We start from the raw sequence: 19,403 nt of genomic DNA on the forward strand, positions 1-19,403 counted from the left end.
GTAGGAATGAGAACAAGACAGGTGCCCCATCCATGAAACTGTAATGCTTTCTTTACAGAACAGATTAGACTTAAAATATTTTCTTGGTAGTATAGTGTTGGTGATATCTGTTCTTGCTGAGTCTGTTAAAGACTATTTTGCACATAGCAATAGAACTACTCTGACAATCTTATTTAAACAAGCAGGATGTTATGAAGCACAGCATGTGACCATTAGCTTCTTTTGCTTTTCTGAATGCGAGTGGATTCGTGTACTCTGATTTTTGTGTTGGAAGTTATTGGATTCAGCACACATAAACCAGCACAGCCTTATTGTTTATTATTTTTTAAGTTTTTCAGAGAACTTTCTCACGTATTAGTTGAGAATCTTGCTCTTTGTGTTGATTTCAGTGTTGTTATTTTTAGCATTTATAATATAATATTTAAGTATCTTGCACATATTAAAATGCATACTAATAACTTTGCTTTATTTATGATATTTTAATCTTATTAGGTCTTAAATACCATATATTAAATGGGCTTCAAAATTTCTGTCAGTACATCTATCGTCTTCCTTATTTTTAATGTATTTCAACAAAATATTTGTGTACTTTTCTTCAGATGCACTGGGATCTAGAAGTCCATTCCATTCCATCCCCAAATTTTTGCATAGCTCAAGTCTCACTAACATACATTCTGCAATTTTGGGCACAAACAGAAATTTTTCAATACCGAAGAACTGAAATGTTCTTTCACATTCAATTAGGGCAGTCCCTAAAGAATACCCCAGAGATTATGAAATCCCACATGTTGGAAATCTAGAAAACTCATTTCCTTATAAAATAGTACCTTTTAAACAGGCAGTCTGAGTATTGATCTGATTGATAATAATGTGGTGAGGTTCTTAAGGTAAGAAATAAGGTTTAGAATAAATGAATAAATGAGAGGACAGTAATTTTCCTTTTTATATAACCACGAATAATTTTCAGTAGAGATCTAATAGACTGTAAGCTTTTTCTCAGCTAATATAGGAGTTTCATGTGCTCTTCCCCTCTGGAATATAATTCAATATGGACTATAATATTCAACAGACAGCAACTCCACTTGGAGATCAGTTGCTTTCTCTTTTTAAAGCTGGAAGATTTTATCAAAAAGAACGTCAAAAGCGGTTTTATGTAAAAAGACAGATCTGTAATTAATTGCAGCATTTGCCGGCTATGTTTTATATGGGGAATAATGAATATTCAACACTATTTAATTGTTTATTTAAAGCAGCTTAATGAGCTTTGCAAAGCCAGGAAAACACTGAAAAATGCAAGCTAGATTGATAAAAATGCTTTGATTATATTTTCTCATTGACTGTCAATAGCCTCTGAGTAAAATGCTACATGTGATTGTCTTTTTTCAATAATGGTGGTGACACTGCTTTTCTGAAAGCTGCCCTCCTGGTAGTGTAAAGGGGATAGTACCTCTCTAAAACAGCAGTGGTGCTGGTATACGCAGACACTTTTTTCATGATGGCTGATTATTTAGTGTAGAATACACTTATTTAAATGTACATGTGAGAGGCCGCCTGTTGGGAGTGAGAAAAAAACCTCCCTAGACTTTCTGAATTTCCTAATGAAGAAGATGACTTTGCCAGTCTCTGTCATTACTACATACTGCTGAGCAAATATTTCTGAGAACTATTTTCTGTTGATGTATTTGTCTGTGTAGGCTATTTGAACAAGAATGTAGCAACTATATGTTTTGGGATCTGGCCCCCATTAATTCTGCTAGTGTTAATCAGAGTGAGGAATTTCTTGCAAGACACTGCTTTCTTGAGTATTTATGTGTATTAATTATAAAGAGAGAAAGAGAAAGTAAAACTAATCATAATTTTGTGATTGGAACTATAAACCTGACTTAAAGCAAGAAGTAGCATCTTTTATTGTATAGTAGGAAAGAATCTTTGAAGCTGACAAAGAATGAATGGGTAGAAACTTCTAGATCAAGCATCTTGCTAAACTGCTCTCTATCTCAAGATGTCTTTCATGAAATGTTGTGAAAATGACATTGCACGGCACTTACTAATCAGGGTAATTGAAGTAGCTGATAAATAAATATACAGCTAAGGGAAGGATTGTTCCAGTGAGATGGACAACAGGTGACTGATTCATAGAGAGATCAAGGAGTGAAGTTATACTGATAATATAGAACAAAGCAAATCCTCTGTAGCAAACCCTAATTAATTATTTTTATACTTTAATGTGGTAACACAGGAAAAAAGAAAAGCGAAGTGGTTCAGGTAAGGTACCTATTTCTTCTAAAAAGATACTGTCAAATCAATTAAGATCTCGTATTTTTGAATCATTAAGACGAAAGTTTTGTAAATCTTAGGGTCAGTAGAGACAACTTTTTTTTTTTTTAATTAGAACTTTCATTTTGGTTCAGTGAGACTATAATATTTATAATCTGAACAACAAAACATATCAGATGATCTTTTTTTCTCAAACTGACAAAAGGATGAAATACACTATATAAATAATCTACATTCATTGTGATAGGTACATTTAATTTTAAGATGTTGTTCTATTTTAGTGATCTAAATGACTGTAGCTCAAGGAAGGTGTTTTTTTTTTTTTATTGCTGTTGTTTAAATCAGGCTGTGTTCCTTCATTGCAGGGTGACAGATGCTGTTTTCAATTCCATGGGTGTAAAGAAGGGATAACTTCACTGGATTTGCTGTCATGTCAATTCATGGACTTGGAACTCACTCCAGTTCACCTGGAAATATTATACATGTAGCATTTAGGATGTGCGAGGCCTGCTGGTTTTTAATTTGCTTTATCTGCCAATATAAAATCACATTAATGCTAAGATAAAAATAAAAGAAAAAGCTAAAATTAATTTTCTTTAAACTTTTCCCACACACATTTAATTGCAAATGAAATGAAATCTGAGCCTAAATGTGAACAGTGATCCTATAAACACTGAGTGCAAGAATAAACTGTTTAATCTTATTCCTTTCTAGTATCCACTGCAGTCATTGTTCTCGTAGGCCATTTGCTGTCTCTTGATATCTGTATCACAGGGTGTTACTCATCTTTATTCCAAAAACGTTTCTGAACAAACAATTGGACTACAGCTCGGAGAAGTAATAATTGCAGGAAGATGCACACTGACAGCCACTTCTTTGTTATTTTGCAATGCCTGGTGGGTCAAAAAAGAAACCGGAGCAAGTTGGAGACCAGGAGGGATATGCAGGAACTGGTACAACGGGACATATGGCCCTTTCAAGGCTGACGTCTGTTGGCTGTTCTTGAGAGACTGGATGAAGAGTAAGAAATGGGATGTCTGGCAGGAGCACAGGACATGATGCTGTGTGGGAGCTTGCAAGACTGGCTCTTTTGTGATCTGTACCAGGCCTGCCATGTGCCATTTGAATGGTGCACAAGAGTATCCCAAATGGCAAGGTGTGGGATGCATTGTAGATAAGTACTTTGAACAGTGAAAGTTTCTTCTGGAAAAGGTACAGTCTTAAACATCTCTGAAGAAACTAGTTCATTTTGCAGTCTTGAAAATTTTTGAGGCTTTGTGCAAGGTTTCATTAAGAACTCGAATTTACAGCTGCTAATCAGCTGCAAGGCTTCACAAGTTTTCTTAGGTTATTCAAAAACTCTTCTTGAGGCATTTGTTCTCTCCCAAAACTCAGCATTCCACACTGAGAAAGCAAAAACTACCTCTCTTCTCCATTACTGTGCAATCTGTTCCCTACTCTTCATTTCTAAACATTGGTTCTATTAAGATATATAATATATATTATATATATATTAAATATATATGCTGGGAGGGAGGGGGAGTCTAAAGCTGTGTAAATGACATATGGATAGTTAAAAAAAAAAAAATCATCACACTGGCAATCTCCAGGTTTTTTTGAGCGCAACATCAGATAAACCAAACCATGGATAGCTGAAGTACCATTAAAGAAAATGTTTCTATTTGCATAGGTCATACATCTGAAAAATGAGGAAAAAGAGAGTTTGTTCCCTAAGTTACTAAATAGAAGCATGGCTACATGTTCAAAAATAAGGTGGTTTCCAGTATTGCCAGAGACTCCCATTTGCTTGTGTCTGAAAATAGCAATGTCATGTAATGACCTGCTGGATTACTTATGCTTGGGCACAATTCTAAAGGTTATGGCACTATTTCACATTGATTTATTAGATCTGAACAGAATATGGAAAGTGTATCTCACAGAAGATTTTAAAGTTTGGCTTTGTTATGAATCAAAATATTTTCCCACGTTTGCCTCTAATACACAATTCTTATGATACCTGGAAAATTTCAAGTGGTTAGAAAATTATGCTGTTTGTGGTTTGTGTGGTTTTTTTTTTTTTTTAAATTTTATTTGCCTATTTTTAATGAACTCTATATTTTCTCCCTATTATAAATAAATCATTCTTGAATTAGCCTATGAAGTAACCTTTCTAAGGAGTATACTGAATAGTTTAAGCTTTTCTTAACCTTTAAGTTTTTTCCTACCTCTCTCCAGGATGCCTTTGAGATAATGGCTGAAAATTATGAGTTCAAAGAAAATGAAATATTTTCCCTGGAATTTCTGAGGGCAGGTTCTGTGCTGAAATTTCTTCCATTTCCAGTAACCAGAATGAAAGATATACAAGGGTTGCCCTGCATGGGAGACCGAGTCAGAGATGTCATTGAGGTAACATGCCTCTGAATTTTCTGCCAATTGATTCTTTTACAGGTCTGCTTTTAGAGGTCACAGAGTACAGCATTGATATCTGTGTTTGTTTACACAACCTTTTGCATTTCCTGTAATAACATTGTATTATCCTCGTTACTAAGAACACAATGGTTTCTGGAAAGCTGTTGTAACACAAGGTTCTGTCACGGAACCTCCACTCTTTAGGAATCAAGGTAGCTAATGAATAAATACGAGTTAACAAATAATGCAGTATCATCTTTGTACAAAATTTTAAAAGTCTCAATCTGATTTGGATGTGACAGGTTAACTGTTAATAGTTTTGTTCACGTGACTTCTGCCCGTGGCAACATCACTTTGCTCACCTGAATGCTTTATTAGAAATACTATTTTTGCAAAACTGGTAAATAATTTAGTACTTTAATGTTAAATCCTACCTTGCTTCGAGTTATAGCAAAGCCTTTTATCTAGGTGATGGATGAACTTTACATTCTTATTGTAGCTTTGATTATTTCCTGCATTTTTCTTTAATCCTTAGCCTTTCCAGGACCCTACATCGTGGGTGCTGTTACTGCAGCAGGCAGCTGACCAGGGCCCTCAGCTGCCTGGGGAGATCACTGCCAGGTTTCACTCTGGCTCCTTGTTTGCCTTGCCCCACCAGTTAAGAATGTAGCCTCTGAAGTGCTCTTTGTATCTACTACCTTGGAACTGGGAATTCTTTTTGGGGGGTTTTATTGGTGAAGGCTTTTTTGTTTGTTATTTTTTATCAGAAAGACTGAAGGAACTGTACACTCCAGGGAAAAAAAAAATCTCTGTTCTTAAAATGCTCTTCCTTCTAAGAGAAGTAAACTCAACCAAATAATGAAATCGAATTTTCAGGACAACTCATTGATAGCTTATGATAAATAACTGCTTTCTGGCTGTAAATTTATGAGTAAATAAGTACTGTGAAATATATTCCATGGTCCCAGTTTTTACTTCATCCTTGAGTGAATTTATGAGTAAATAACTACGGTGAAATTTATTCTGTGGTTCCAATTTCTCCTTCATTCTTCAGTAATTTTCTGTCTCAAAAAGGATTGCAGAGTTTGATCCTAATGGACTAAAACAATATGGTTGCTAAGGATACTCCTCATGTTTCTACAGGTTGATAAGACTTTCTTTTAGATTATTTTACTAAAACTTACTGTAATCTTGATTATTTATTTATTTTTTTTAAAGCAACTTCTTCTTTGTTTAGGAAATTCTTGAAGAAGGAGAGAGTTCTAGAGCTAAAGAAGTGTTAAATGATGAACGATACAAATCATTTAAGGTAAATCTTTTAAAGTTTGCTGTTGTTTAAAATTGCATATATTTTCCTCTTTTATATGTTTAAGTATAGCTTAGACATAACCATCAATTTTATTATAAAGGAACATCCAATATCAAGTATAAAAAAAGGCAAGATCTTGCATAAAGAGAAAGAGGCAGAGAGAAACTGTGATAGAGTAAGCAATAGTGGTGAAATCAGTTATTTTTCTAATTAATGTGATTCATACACAATTGCTCTTAAACTTGAACTAAACAATCTTTCTTTCCTGAAAACTAATGTAATGCATACTCTTCACTATAACTTTAACCCAATGTTTGGTTTATTTTTTTCCTTGGCTGATTATCATTGTAACACTATACCAGCTTATTCTGGCATTAAGAAAATACCAGTTGAAGACAATGACTCAGACCAATTTTAGATTTCTTTTGTGTAAGGCAGACGGAGGAGGACTGGAGATATTTCTTTGTTAGGCAGATTGTAGATTTGGAGTCATGGTCACACTTCTTCATAGTTACTGGGAATCTAAAACACGTAAGTACTGCATTTCCTGTTTCTTAAATTGTCAGTGAATCCTCCACTGGAAAAATATGTACTGGAAAATGTTTTTCCAATGTTATCTGCAGTTCTAATATCTAAAAATATACTTTTTGTGCCTTCAGAATAATTTGAACCAGTGAATAAAAGGAATGCAGCTTTTTAAATCTCCCCTACATTATTTGCTTTTACTTCAGCTATGGAAAGGTTCTTCCATTTTGATGCCATCTTGTAGCAATACTCAGAGAAGAGGTGTAGTTTTACATGTGCAGCAGGATTCAGGAACCAGACTTGCCTATTAATGGTAATAAAGATTGAATATCAGCCATTAAATCTTATGTTTCTGTGTTTAAGAAAATTTCTTTAAGATTAGAATAAAACCTAACAGGGAACAGGTTATATGAGATGTGCCTTATGCCTAATTACAACAAACTTACGTGGCTCTCTTGTTAGCTGAGCACAGTCTCAACATTTTGGCCAAATTGGCTGTAGCAGTTCTTGGCAACATTTTTAATGTGCTTCTAAGGAAGCCAAGAAGACTCCCGTATTAGTGAATTCCTAAATTGTAATGTTTAGTGTGCTTCTGATGACTGCTGAAAATCACTTCACAGAATCACAGAATGTCAGGGATTGGAAGGGACCTGGAAAGATCATCCAGTCCAATCCCCCTGCCGGAACAGGAAAGCCCAGATGAGGTACACAGGAATGTGTCCAGGTGGGTTTTGAATGTCTCCAGAGTAGGAGACTCCACAACCTCCCTGGGCAGCCTGTTCCAGTGTCTGTTACTCTCACTGTGAAGAAGTTTCTTCTCATGTTTAAGTGGAACCCTGTGTTCCTTATCTGTTTTGTTTTTTTTTTTTTGACTTTTAAGCCCACTTACCGTGACTTTAAGCCCATTTACCGTGACCAGATCGCTGCTGGTCCCACAACCACAGTTGTCAAATGACTGAAAGATTATACAGTGTGTGGTTTAGATGTAGGGTACATAAATGTCATTGCCACTTTGCCACTTTATAAAAGTGGATAATGCAGGGAACGAGTTAATGTAATTCACTTTCACCATCTGAAAAAGAACAGTGCTTGCATACACAATTGAAGAAATGGGCTACCTGCCATTCAGACTGTACTGCGAGCAGTGTCTATAAATTGACATCTATAAATAAACTGTATAATAATGAACCTTAATATGGAAAGAAAAATATGTGGTATTTTTTTTTTCCTAAAAATTTGGACAGTGGCATAGAATCAATTTTCTTTAGTTCTCTATCCCAATATTAATTAAGTCTCTTGGAATAATTTAAAACGCAGTAATAGACGCTTTAGAAAATCTTTTAGTGCTAGCAAAAACATCATGAGATAACAATCTAAGTATTGAAAAAATGACATTCTTTTATAAACACCCATGATTCAGACAGAGAATAGGTAATTTCATCCATTGTATACAAAATGTAGAGTAATTGCTATTTAATATTATCCAAGATTTTAATTTTTCTCTTTCTTTACCTTAATTATTTCCAAGGAATTAATCTGACTAGAAAAACACAAAATAAATCTAGCATGGTTAGAACGCAGAAGTTGTAGATTGAATGGAGAACAACAGTTATTCATGTCTTACACAGCTATTCATTGAATTCTATAAATGTACAAAGAAACTATTGAGAGCTTCAGTATTGACAAACTGAACATAAGGAACATGCTTTTGGGCAAGCATGAAAGTTTTCCCTTCTGCTTTCATGTCATTCTTCATCTGAAATATTGATCCACTGAATAATGCTTAAAACTGTGATGTTTTTGTTTTACATCCTTTCTTGGGGAGTAAGTCAGTGTACAAAATTACTTTGGAAAAAATGGAATACAACCACACTAAGACTGCAGAAAATTGTAGATTTGGGCCTACTTTTTTTTTTTTTTCAGTAGGAAAAATAGGGAAATCTGTACTCCAAATAAGGTGTGTAGGATTTTAGCTTGGCTCACCTGAAGACTGAAAAATTGTACAAAAGTTTATAATATGCAAGCTAACAAAAATGTACTTCAAGTTTAATCCAATTTTGGAAAATAATATTTGGCATGACCCTCAAACATATGTGTTTTATAGAATGCAGTATAAGAACACATTTATGTACTTTCAGTCTGTTTCCACATACCATTGAGACCCGGTGCCCTCAGTGCAGAATTTCAAGAGCCACAGAGTTCCTGCTGGTCCCAACTCTTGGAAATGCTGCCACACCAACATCATGTGTACAACTGAGGGCTGGTAGCGCATATAATACGAAATCATAATGTCAGTCAAATTGGGAAGGTAGTCTTGAGATGCCTCTTATTCTATGAAGTCAGTGTAAGGTAATCCAGCTACTTAATGTTATTGTTTTCATTTCTTAACTTTGCAGTAAAAATGAAGACTACTATCCTTATTTCAAACCTTAGTTGAAAATGTCTATTCGACTAAATCATATAAAGATGCTGGGAGTGCTACAATATTATTGTTTAAATTTCAGTTTTATAGGAACTGCCCATGTTCATTTGTGTGTTCAACTTAACTATGTAAAGAAAGGAAGCTGAATATGTATGTTTGTATTACATATAATTTATCTTCAGTGTAGGATAAACTCTGCCCAGTGTTTTCCCTGTAAATCTCTGTCATCAGCTAGTTAGTGCAATTCATTGCTCCTTTAGAAAATAGCACTGAAATGTGTGTTCTTCTACTGACCTTAGCAATTTACTTCAGTCTTTGGAGTGGGAGTGAAGACATCTGAAAAATGGTACAGAATGGGTTTACGAACCCTGGAAGAGGTAAAAGCTGACAAGACCGTGAAGCTGTCAAAAATGCAGAAGGCAGGTAAGGTGAAAGTCTCAGAAAAACTTGTATCTCTGTGCTCTGAGAACTTGGTAACAGCACCAGAGGAGGAGGCAAGGCTCATTTATACATCCATTTTCTTGCTGCATTGTGTTGTGAATATTAAATGATTAGGTTAAAATAATACTTGGACTAACAAAGCTCCTAATTGACAATAGTATCATTCAAAACGTATGAATAGGCATATTCTTTTATTTGCTTACACAGATACCTAGTGAAATCTGCTCTTGAATACAAAACTATTAATGGGTCATTATTTCACAGATCGCAAAAAAAATTACATTAGGAAAGCCCAGAACTACTTTTCAGAGGGGACCTGTCTGATAAATAAGGATTTCTAATAAAATACTTGTAAAATTACTTCCATAATCCTAGCACATAGTAACTTACAAGTGTTAAACATGGTCAAATGAATAATGTTGCTTCCCCATAGATATCTCTTATGTGTGTGCCATTTCCCCAAATAAAGGAATTATTTTAAACAAAGGAATTGGTTACATGAAGAAAAGGAGATTATATAACATGACCTTAAAGATCATGTAACTTTAATTTTGCATTAAACCCATGTGTTTTACATCACTTTGGTAGCCTTTAGGTCCACTTGCCCACATTCATGCTCCTCTGTCCTTTTTTGTTTTACGTGTCATATCCAAATGTGAAGCAAGCTGCAGGACTGGGCTTTTTTGATACAAGCTCTCTAATAAAACATAAAGATAGCTGGGGTATTTCACATATCTCTGAGCCCTGTACTTAGATAAAACCGCATCATTTTGGGAATAGAACCTTTTAAAGCAGTATGTCCAGAAACACTATTGATGGGAGCTGGTAGGGAAGTCAGAGTAATTTATAAATACTCAAATTCTCAGTAAGTGGAGCAATTATCCTGACTGCCTTCTTGTTATAAACTGTAACTGCTGCTACATTTTGTAACAAATTCTAATGGCAAAAACACATGTATACTATAAGGACAAAGATAAGAGGCTGTGTATCTTTCCTGCAGTTTCCCCACATGCAAGGCAGGAGACTGACTCCAGGAGTGGTGGGAAAGAAGGAAAAGACCCCTGAAGAGACTAGATCAAAGTATATTTTTCCCGACAACATGTCCTGAAACAAACCTATAGTTTCAGGTTCAAAATTGAGCATTTTTTAATTCCTGTCATTAGATGCGGTACCTTTGTGCATGGTACGAGTTGTGTGGTATAACTTCCTGGTGAGAGGCGGTTATTTCACATGGAGCTTACGTAACACTATTGAGATCTTGATAATACCATAGAGTGATCAGCATTTTTTTGCCTTTGATTTCCAGGGTTTCTCTACTACGAGGACCTTGTTAGCTGTGTATCTAAGGCAGAAGCAGATGCAGTAAGCATGATTGTCAAGAATACGGTATATACTTTTCTACCAGATGCTTTAGTTACCATAACTGGTGGTTTCAGGAGGTGAGTGAAAACAAATTATTCCATTTGACTGTTTTATTCAGGTACACAGAAAATTGTTTGTCTCTTGGAAAAGTCAAAGCACCTTAGTGGGACTGTTTTTTGGTGTGGTGGTGTTTGTTTGTTTGTTTTTGTTGTTGTTGTTGTTTTGTAATGGGTTCTTTTGCCTTTTTGTTTCGTTTTCAGAGCACAATCTACCTAAGAATAGCTTGCTGGAAAAATGTTTAGATCACATACCATACTTGAGCATATATTTTTTTTTCCTCTTTTAGTGGATCTGAAATTCCAAGGCTTAGACTATTGTAAAGCCATACTTAAAAACACAATAAACTTAAGGCAGTTTTGTGATTGTAGTTTGGTTTCCCGTTTTTGGAGGACTTGGCCACATGAGATTGAAAATATGCTAAGGCAGAGTTTGTAGTGTTAGAAGTATACGTTGCAGTAAACACTGACCCCAGTGAATATAAAGCACTAACTGAACCAAATATACAATGAGCTCTGCATAGATAAGGTGATCTCAGAATTTCTTTCCTGAGTGATTTTTGTTCCTAACACTTTTGGTCTTGCTCTGTAAAACCAAACACGAAACTGTTGCTGAGGACATACACAATTCATTCTTTCAGCACTTACTCGAGAGCTTTCCTAAAGCCACACAACAAAATACTGAGACTGGGAATAGTCTTTGGGAGTATCAAGTTCCTTGCTCTGTACTCAGTCTTCTGTTATATCACTACTTGCAGTACATGTCATACACAATAAACCAAAAAAACCTTAGTAAGGTCCTCTGTCACTCTTATGTAACTAAAACTGGTATGATAGCAAAAGACAGAATGAAGTTAATAATTAATGAATCACTTGTGTGATTTATTATTGTGAGCCTAGATGGCCTGCATAGAATCACTCCAGTGCTAAATTAAGACCTTACATTATTTGTAATTGCTATATACATTCACAGTGATTGTGATGAATCTATTTTATCACCTTTGTGTCACCTCATGATATTTATAATTATTTAATGTATGTCCCCTATGTGTTGTAAGAATGTTTGCAGCCACCAGCTATTAATACATGGTTTCTGTGAAACAGTGTGGTCAATGAGAAGCACTGGGTTCCAGTATGAACCTTGACCAGAGGTGTGAGAATAAGATAAAATTTTATATTCAAAACCTCAAGTATCATCATTCTGTGACTCTTTGTTAAGGATACATGTAATGGCAATTTGTTCAGACTGATGCAAATCAGTCAGGGACTTTGTTGTGTTAGTGACTTGGATATAACTGATTGGCACATGTCTAGATGGGTCAGAAAGTTTCAGGGACAGAACTGTTATCACATTGAAAATTTCCAGTTTCTTCTGACATGGTATATTTGTAAGCTTTGCTGGCAGCATAGTTGTTTGCAAAGTATTAATGTCACACATCAAATTTAAACTTGTTGTTTTGCTTATTATTTCAGGGGGATATGACAGCCATTCTCTTTTTTGTTAAGAATAAGATTTTGTATCTCTAAATGTGTGTGTCAAACCAGAAGAAAAATTATTTAAGTATCAAACTTGTTTTAGTGGAAGGTGTCTGTGCCCATGGCAGGGGGGTTGGAACCAGATTACCTTTAAAGTCTCTTCTAACCCAAACCATTCTATGATTCTATGATCTAATGATGCCTTCAGTGAGAAATCCTGTATATTAAATACATGCCTCTAAACATACTGAGAATGTATTAAAAAATAAGTTTAAAAATGTCAGTCTTAAATGATATTTTACCACCTCATGGAAAACAAGTGCTGCATTGTAGGATTTGTAGAAAACTTGATTAAATTGATCAAAGTACCTTTATTAGGTGCCTATATTTTAATTACTGAACTGCAATAGAGTTCTGCCTATCTCATATAGTGGCAATATTCATCAGTATGTGTAAGCTCACTAGCTCCCTATTTTAATTTAACAAATTATTTTTTGTTTCTTTCATCATTATGTATTTTAATTTAAAAAGTGGACATTTTTTTTAATCAAACAACTTGACTTGATTCCCCATATTCTATACCCTGTATGCTACTAACTTATGAGAAAAAATAGCTCATGATTGCTCTGAATAATATATTATTCCACAGGATCCAGATTTGTCTTGTTTTATATATTTGTTTCATAATTTGGAAAAAAAAAAAGCAGTTGGTCGTGTTCCTCCAGATTTGATTGGAGAGTTGAAAGTCAGAGTCTGATAAACCTTACCTACTACATGGGAAAACTGAATGAATTACCAGGAACAGAACTTCCATTAGTGATCTGGAGCCCTGGGGATTCAATGAGATAGAGATGAAATACAGGAAATTTACGTTCTATTATTATTTTTCCCAAACTTAGCAAACTTAGCTGGGCATATTTAATGAGTTGTTAGACCTTTTCCATTAAACTTGTCCATGGACTCCTCTGTGGTTTGATTTAGTTTTCACCTTCGATCTTCTGTATTGCTTCTTGAAATAGTCTTAATGCTAGTTGGTGTTTATAGCAGCCGTAATCCTGGATGGTGGTAGATAAACCATGTTTCAGGTATAAATGAAAAAGCAGTTCAAAGGGTTAAGAGCGAACACAAGAGAAGCCATTACCTAAAGTAAAAAACATCAGGACATCAATCTGTCAGTAGTCAAATTGCAAGCAGAAGTGGAGGAACAGACTTGGCTGGCAGCTGTATGTTAGAGAGCAACAGGAAAACTAAGAGAAGGATGGGCAATGGACAGTGAAAATGATGGAGTCTTGAAGAGAAGAGACAAGGATGTTTTGAGCACAGGTTTGGCTGAGTCTGGAGACTGTGTTAGGATGCTGATCTCTGCTTGTGTTGAGGAAGCAGGATTGTGGCATTACACCAGGAGTTGTCTCTTGCAGATTATGTAGTACTGGATGCTACTGTTTGTGTATTTCTAATTCAGAATGGTAGAAGATTCAGGGGGGAAAAAAGAGTATAGACAGGAAATGAAAAATCAAATTACTACCTTGGACCTATGTGGTTTAATCAAAATACCAGACCTAAAAGTTGTTAGAATAGGATGTGAAAATTTGAAAAGCAGATACAATCTTATTGAGAACATACCAAGACCTGTTTCTCTGACCAGTTGCATGCAGTTTATTTCCTCTTTTGCTTTAAAATCTTGTAGTTTCAGGTTAACCCCCAAATTCTCTCCTTTACCTCTGCGCAAGGGTCATATTGCTGAAGCAGTCTTCAATGTCTGCTACTTCCTTAATGCTTTATTCTTTCTGGTTCTTTCATCTTTCTGCCTGTCTTCACAAAACAATAGCTCATGAAACATCTTTCCTTGTGTTTCCATGGTTGAAAGTGGGAATAATAGTGTGTTTGGTTGAAAGCAAGTCTCTTTTAATCTCTCTGAATGCACAAAGGAATATAAAGGCTTAAAAGTAACAAATAATAGCCATGATGGGAACCCTTCAGTATATCCCTAATTTGAAATCATTCAAGAACATAAATGAATAAATTTATGAAATCTGGATGAGTTTATTCTTTGTGATTCCCTTACAGAAACACTTACATAGCTGCCGTAAAACATTCATTGAGATTCAGTTGGTATATTTTCATATGAGAGGTTGGGAGAATTTTCCTATTTTTAAAAAATATTTTTCTGGCACTTATCGGGGTCACTTTGAAACAGAAATTACAACACTGAAATGCATGGAAATATGGAAGTAGAACAATTGCAGTTATGAAATAAATCACACCCACGCAGTGTGGAATGCATTTGATTGTCTGTCTAGTGAGGCCTATCACCTCAGCTGTAGAAAAGGAAGTATTGAAGATGCTGATAATGCAATATGAAGCATACCATGCACAATGTTATCAGAGAGATAGAATTTACCATGCAGTCTACTTGAATCAGGAATTGGTATGGCTTTCTTTTCTTTGTTCAGCTTCTCTTATTTTGAATTGCTGAGATTTAAGACTGTTTTCTTCTTAAAACTAGTGAGACAAATTCTGAGGTGGAGAATAGCAACTCATATTACAAGTTACAAAAGCCACTGAGGGTGAAGTTTCCCTTCCAGCCTTGGGTTAAAGAGAGGCCCTGGGATGGGGAGAAAAGGAACATTTTTTTAGTGTGTGACATCTCTGATTAATGCTGTGTTTGTCCAAACTATATCCAAGCTAGAAGTGTAGTTTAGGCTTATGTATATTATCACTTTAAATGAGAGTTAAACTAAGGACCTGGTCGTTTTGTTCCTGTTTATTAAAAATGTAATTGTATTCTATGGAGAGAATTAAAGGTTTTTCAGTAGTAGTAGCATTATCTCATCTTGTATATATTACTGCATGTTACTGAAAATTTGATATCTATTAGCAATGTGCTAATGCTATTATAAGACGGTCATTACGGACAATCAACATGGCTCCACCAAGGGGAAACCTCGTAGCCTTTTATCAGGACATAACCAGGTGGATAGATGATGGCAAAGCAGTGGATGTGGTCTGTCTTGATTTCAGTAAAACACTTGACACAGTCTCCCACAGCATCCTTGCTGCTAAACTGAGGAAGTGTGGTCTGGACGATCGGGTAGTGAGGTGGACTGTGAAATGGCTGGAGGGAAGAAGCCAGAGAGTTGAGGTCAATGGGGCAGAGTCCAGTTGGAAGCCTGTATCTAGGGGAGTCCCTCAAGGGTCAGTACTGGGACCAGTACTATTCAATATATTCATCAGTGATTTGGATGATGGAATAGAGTGTACTATCAGCAAGTTTGCTGGTGACACCAAGCTGTGAGGAGTGGCTGACACGCCAGGAAGGCTGGGCTGCCATCCAATGAGACCTGGACAAGCTGGAGAGTTGGGTAGGGAAAAATTTAATGAAATATAACAAGGGCAGGTGTAGAGTCTTGCATCTGGGCAGGAACAACCCCAGGTACCAGTATAAATTGAGGAACAACCTTTTAGAGAGCAGTGTAGGGAAGAGGGACTTGGGGGTCCTGGTAGACAGCAGGACAACCATGAGCCAGCACTGTGCCCTTGTGGCCAAGAAGGCCAATGGCATCCTGGGGTGTGTTAAAAGGCCGGTGGTTAGTAGGTCAAGAGAGGTTCTCCTCCCCCTCTACTCTGCCCTGGTGAGACCACATCTGGAATATTGTGTCCAGTTCTCGGCCTTTCAGTTCCAGAAGGACAGGGAACTCCTGGGGAGAGTCCAGCGCAGAGCCATGAAGATGATTAGAGGGAGTGGAGCATCTCCCTTACAAGGAAAGGCTGAGGGAGCTGGGTCTCTTTAGTTTGGAGGAGATTGAGGGGTGACCTTATTAATGTTTATAAATATGTAAAGGGTGAGTGTCACGAGGATGGAGCCAGGCTCTTCTCGGTGACAAACAATGCTAAGACAAGGGGTGATGTGTGCAAACTGGAACACAGGAGGTTCCACTTAAATATGAGAAGAAATCTCTTCACAGTGTGGGTGACAGACACTGAACAGGCTGCCCAGGGAGGCTTTGGAGTCTCCTCTTCTGTAGACATTCGAAACCCGCCTGGACACATTCCTGTGTAACCTCATCTAGGTGTTCCTGCTCCAGCAGGGAGATTGGAATAGATCATCTTTTGAGGTCCCTTCCAATCCCTAGCATGCCGTGATTCTATGTGATTCTGTGATTAGCATTGTTGCAGGATTGTTAATAATGGCAAGTAGACAGAGAACTTCACATTAGGTTTCATGGCAGTGAAACTGGAGTAGTTTTCCTGCTTTCTGCTTTATCTCCGTGTTATGACATGGCTTCACAGTGACTTCAAGAAAAGGTTGTCATGGTCTGAGTCATAATCACCACATTTTGCCAGATCTTGGATTTCTGCTAACTTGATTTAGCCGCTGATATTTGGTTTTGCCACAAGAGATGATCTAGATTAAGGGCTTTCTAAGAGCAAAAAAGGAAGCATTGTATAATATATGTAATTTATGGCTTCAGTCTCTTTGCTGGTTATTCATATATCAATACAGACCCCCACAAAAACTAAATTTGACTGGAGAAGTTCAGAAAAGGATCTGGAATAAGAATTAAATACAGTAATGAGAATAGATCATCATGTTCATTAACTGCATTTCCAGTATAGCTGTTAGCTTTCTGTGTGCTTTCTCTGTATGATTCACAAATGATTTACGAATTAGGTTTAAGTTTTCTCATGTTTCATGTAGTACACTCAAACAGTTTCCCTTAACTCTGCAGCAGCAGATTGTTTTGCTGTGATATGAACACTGACTGTGTATTGATGATATATTAATAGTAACTTATTTTTTAGAAATTACCTAGGTATCATATTGATATCATGGTTTTAGTTCTGAATTTCTCAAAAGAGATTTCCTTTGTAAGCTTCTCCCATCTTTGTGTTAACATAGAGTGAAATAAACTAAGGAGACACTTCGTTCGTGATAGGTTTTCATATTGCAGTTCTTGAGAAGGTGTCCGTGTCTTGGGCAATGCATCAAGCAGAATAAGTAGTGCCTGTTTTGTAGAATTTGTCTTGGTGGAAGGCTATTAATAATTCCCCCATCCTGCATCAGTCTTCAGGGAAGTTTTGTCTCAGACTCTCCTTATTGAATTCTGTTCTAACATGAGCCTAATTGTGGATCACTATATCCTTGCTTAAATTTTATATTATCTTTTAAAAATCGGGATTTGAGGCTTTATAACATTTGAAGATAAGTATTGCTAATAGAAAAGCAGTGAAGAGAGCAAAGGACAGTGTGTTTGTCAGGCAGCACCACCATTCTTTTGTATGTTACAATGGAAAAGTTTCTTTCCTATGTGCAGTGACATTTCCTACAAGGCAAAGGAATGCATAAAGGAATGACATGGCACAGGACTCTGGTCTTTCCAGTTGTGTGTCAAGAAAATAATTTAAAGATATCTCTCTTTTGCATTTCAGAAATAAAGTAAAATGAAAAAGCTGGCACAAAAAACACTTCCAGAGATTATTTTACAGGCTCACACACTGATTAATAACTAATGTTATTGTGGCAACTTAATTTCAGATATGAGACTTCTATAAGGAATCTGGAATCACAGTTATCTGACTGTATTGAGATGTGTTCATAGATGAGAGGATGTGAGGTAGAATGTATGAAGAATATTAAACTTCACAAGATCTTAGCATATACTGAAGACTTTGTGGTTTATTTAACTGAGCTAGTCAAATGGTGACTGAGTTTCTCCGTAAATCCTGATGAAAAGCTCTATTTGACCTTTTCATATTGGATACTCATAATAAAAGTTTTCTTTTGCAGGCTGTAGAGGTTCTACACTGAGGCTGGAACACCTGACATGACTTCTTTATTAGGTTCTGAGAAATAAATGCATTTGAAGTCCTGTTACACAAATTGTTTTCTTTCTGCTCAGATCTGGGATAAAAATAGTGTCAGACTTCAAACTGATATGATTAATTTAGCAAAAGTTGCTTTCCTTAAATTTCTAAGCAAATTCCCAAACAGAGTTTCCTTATTCTACTCACACCTTGTCAGAATAGTATATCTTTGCATTTACACGACTCTTCAGCATAGTTATTTCTATGCTTTCTTTATTCCAAAATGCAGGCAACAATAAGGGAAGATATAAGCTGTATCCAGCTGTTCAAGTTCAAATACTGTAATTTCTACCCTATTTCTTGTGCTGCTTTTCTAAGAAGGTTTTTTTTTTTTTTTTTTTTTTTAAATCTGCTGTTATTTCCTTTTGTCAGGGAGAGATCTGCTATAAAGGAGTTGTGAGACAAGCTGCTTACTGAATATCTGAGCTGATAAGGTAGTTTGCACACCCTCATATTTAAGCAGATCCTAGAAGAATCTAGTGATTCTTCCAGCAACAAACTGAAGACACTGTTTGGATATCATTCCTGAGCACAGCTTTGACTCTGATAAACCATAGCCCACTTCAGATAAGGCTTTTAACCCAGTGATGTTCTAATCTGACCTGGTTGGTCTTAAAGCTTAGTAAAACAGCTTCACCTTACTGAACTCCCTACGTTTAGAAGTGTTTGACCTTGAGGTGTTGGGATACTCTGAATAAAAATATTCTGTGGCAGGATTTAGAGACACTTCAACTGGAGAAAAGAGGTCATCACTAGATTCTGCTTCTGATTTTCTGTAACCCATTAAAAACTAAGTTCAGAAAGGAGAAAATAATTTTTATCCAAATTAATGGCTAGCCAAGTCAATTTAGAAGATAATCTATTGGAGTAATTCAGACACTTCCTTTTGCCATTAGGGCTTTGATTATTTTTCCCACTCATTTCATCTATTATTAGTCATGATGAATCATGAAGTAGAAGCTGATTAATAAGGTATCTGAGCATCATGGAAAAAAAGAACTTTGTAAGAATCCATGAGACAGTTGAATGCTCAGCACAGTGTATTATTTCAAACCCTTTCAAAAACTTCTTGATTTGAGATATTTACACACCCTACTGTACTCAAACCTTTACGACTATCACAAGATTTTCAGCTCTTTGCTTTAAAGCTACTTCAAGTGCTGGGTCCAGAGAGGAAGCAGCAACGCTGCTGATTTCTGTGAAGTCAGAGATTTTACACTGTATATGTAGAGCCAGAAACTTGATGGATTAGCTGTTCAGT

At 36.1% G+C, this 19,403-nt stretch overlaps 1 protein-coding gene across 8 annotated transcripts in view; it reads left to right on the forward strand.

The window, feature by feature from the left end:
* The window catches only part of DNTT (DNA nucleotidylexotransferase), a 151,795-nt gene that overhangs the window by 77,505 nt on the left and 54,887 nt on the right, over positions 1-19,403 (forward strand). For 7 of the 8 annotated variants that reach the window (XM_071812024.1, XM_071812022.1, XM_071812029.1 and 4 more), the window contains 5 exons: positions 4,513-4,683; positions 5,924-5,995; positions 6,434-6,526; positions 9,242-9,365; positions 10,690-10,822. In XM_071812024.1, the coding sequence (XP_071668125.1) occupies positions 4,513-4,683; positions 5,924-5,995; positions 6,434-6,526; positions 9,242-9,365; positions 10,690-10,822 (593 nt within the window). The remainder of the gene's footprint in view (positions 1-4,512; positions 4,684-5,923; positions 5,996-6,433; positions 6,527-9,241; positions 9,366-10,689; positions 10,823-19,403) is intronic. The other variant, XM_071812027.1, reaches the window with a different exon arrangement.

This window comes from Patagioenas fasciata, chromosome 8 (assembly GCF_037038585.1).
Source record: "Patagioenas fasciata isolate bPatFas1 chromosome 8, bPatFas1.hap1, whole genome shotgun sequence".
Lineage (NCBI taxonomy): Eukaryota > Metazoa > Chordata > Aves > Columbiformes > Columbidae > Patagioenas > Patagioenas fasciata.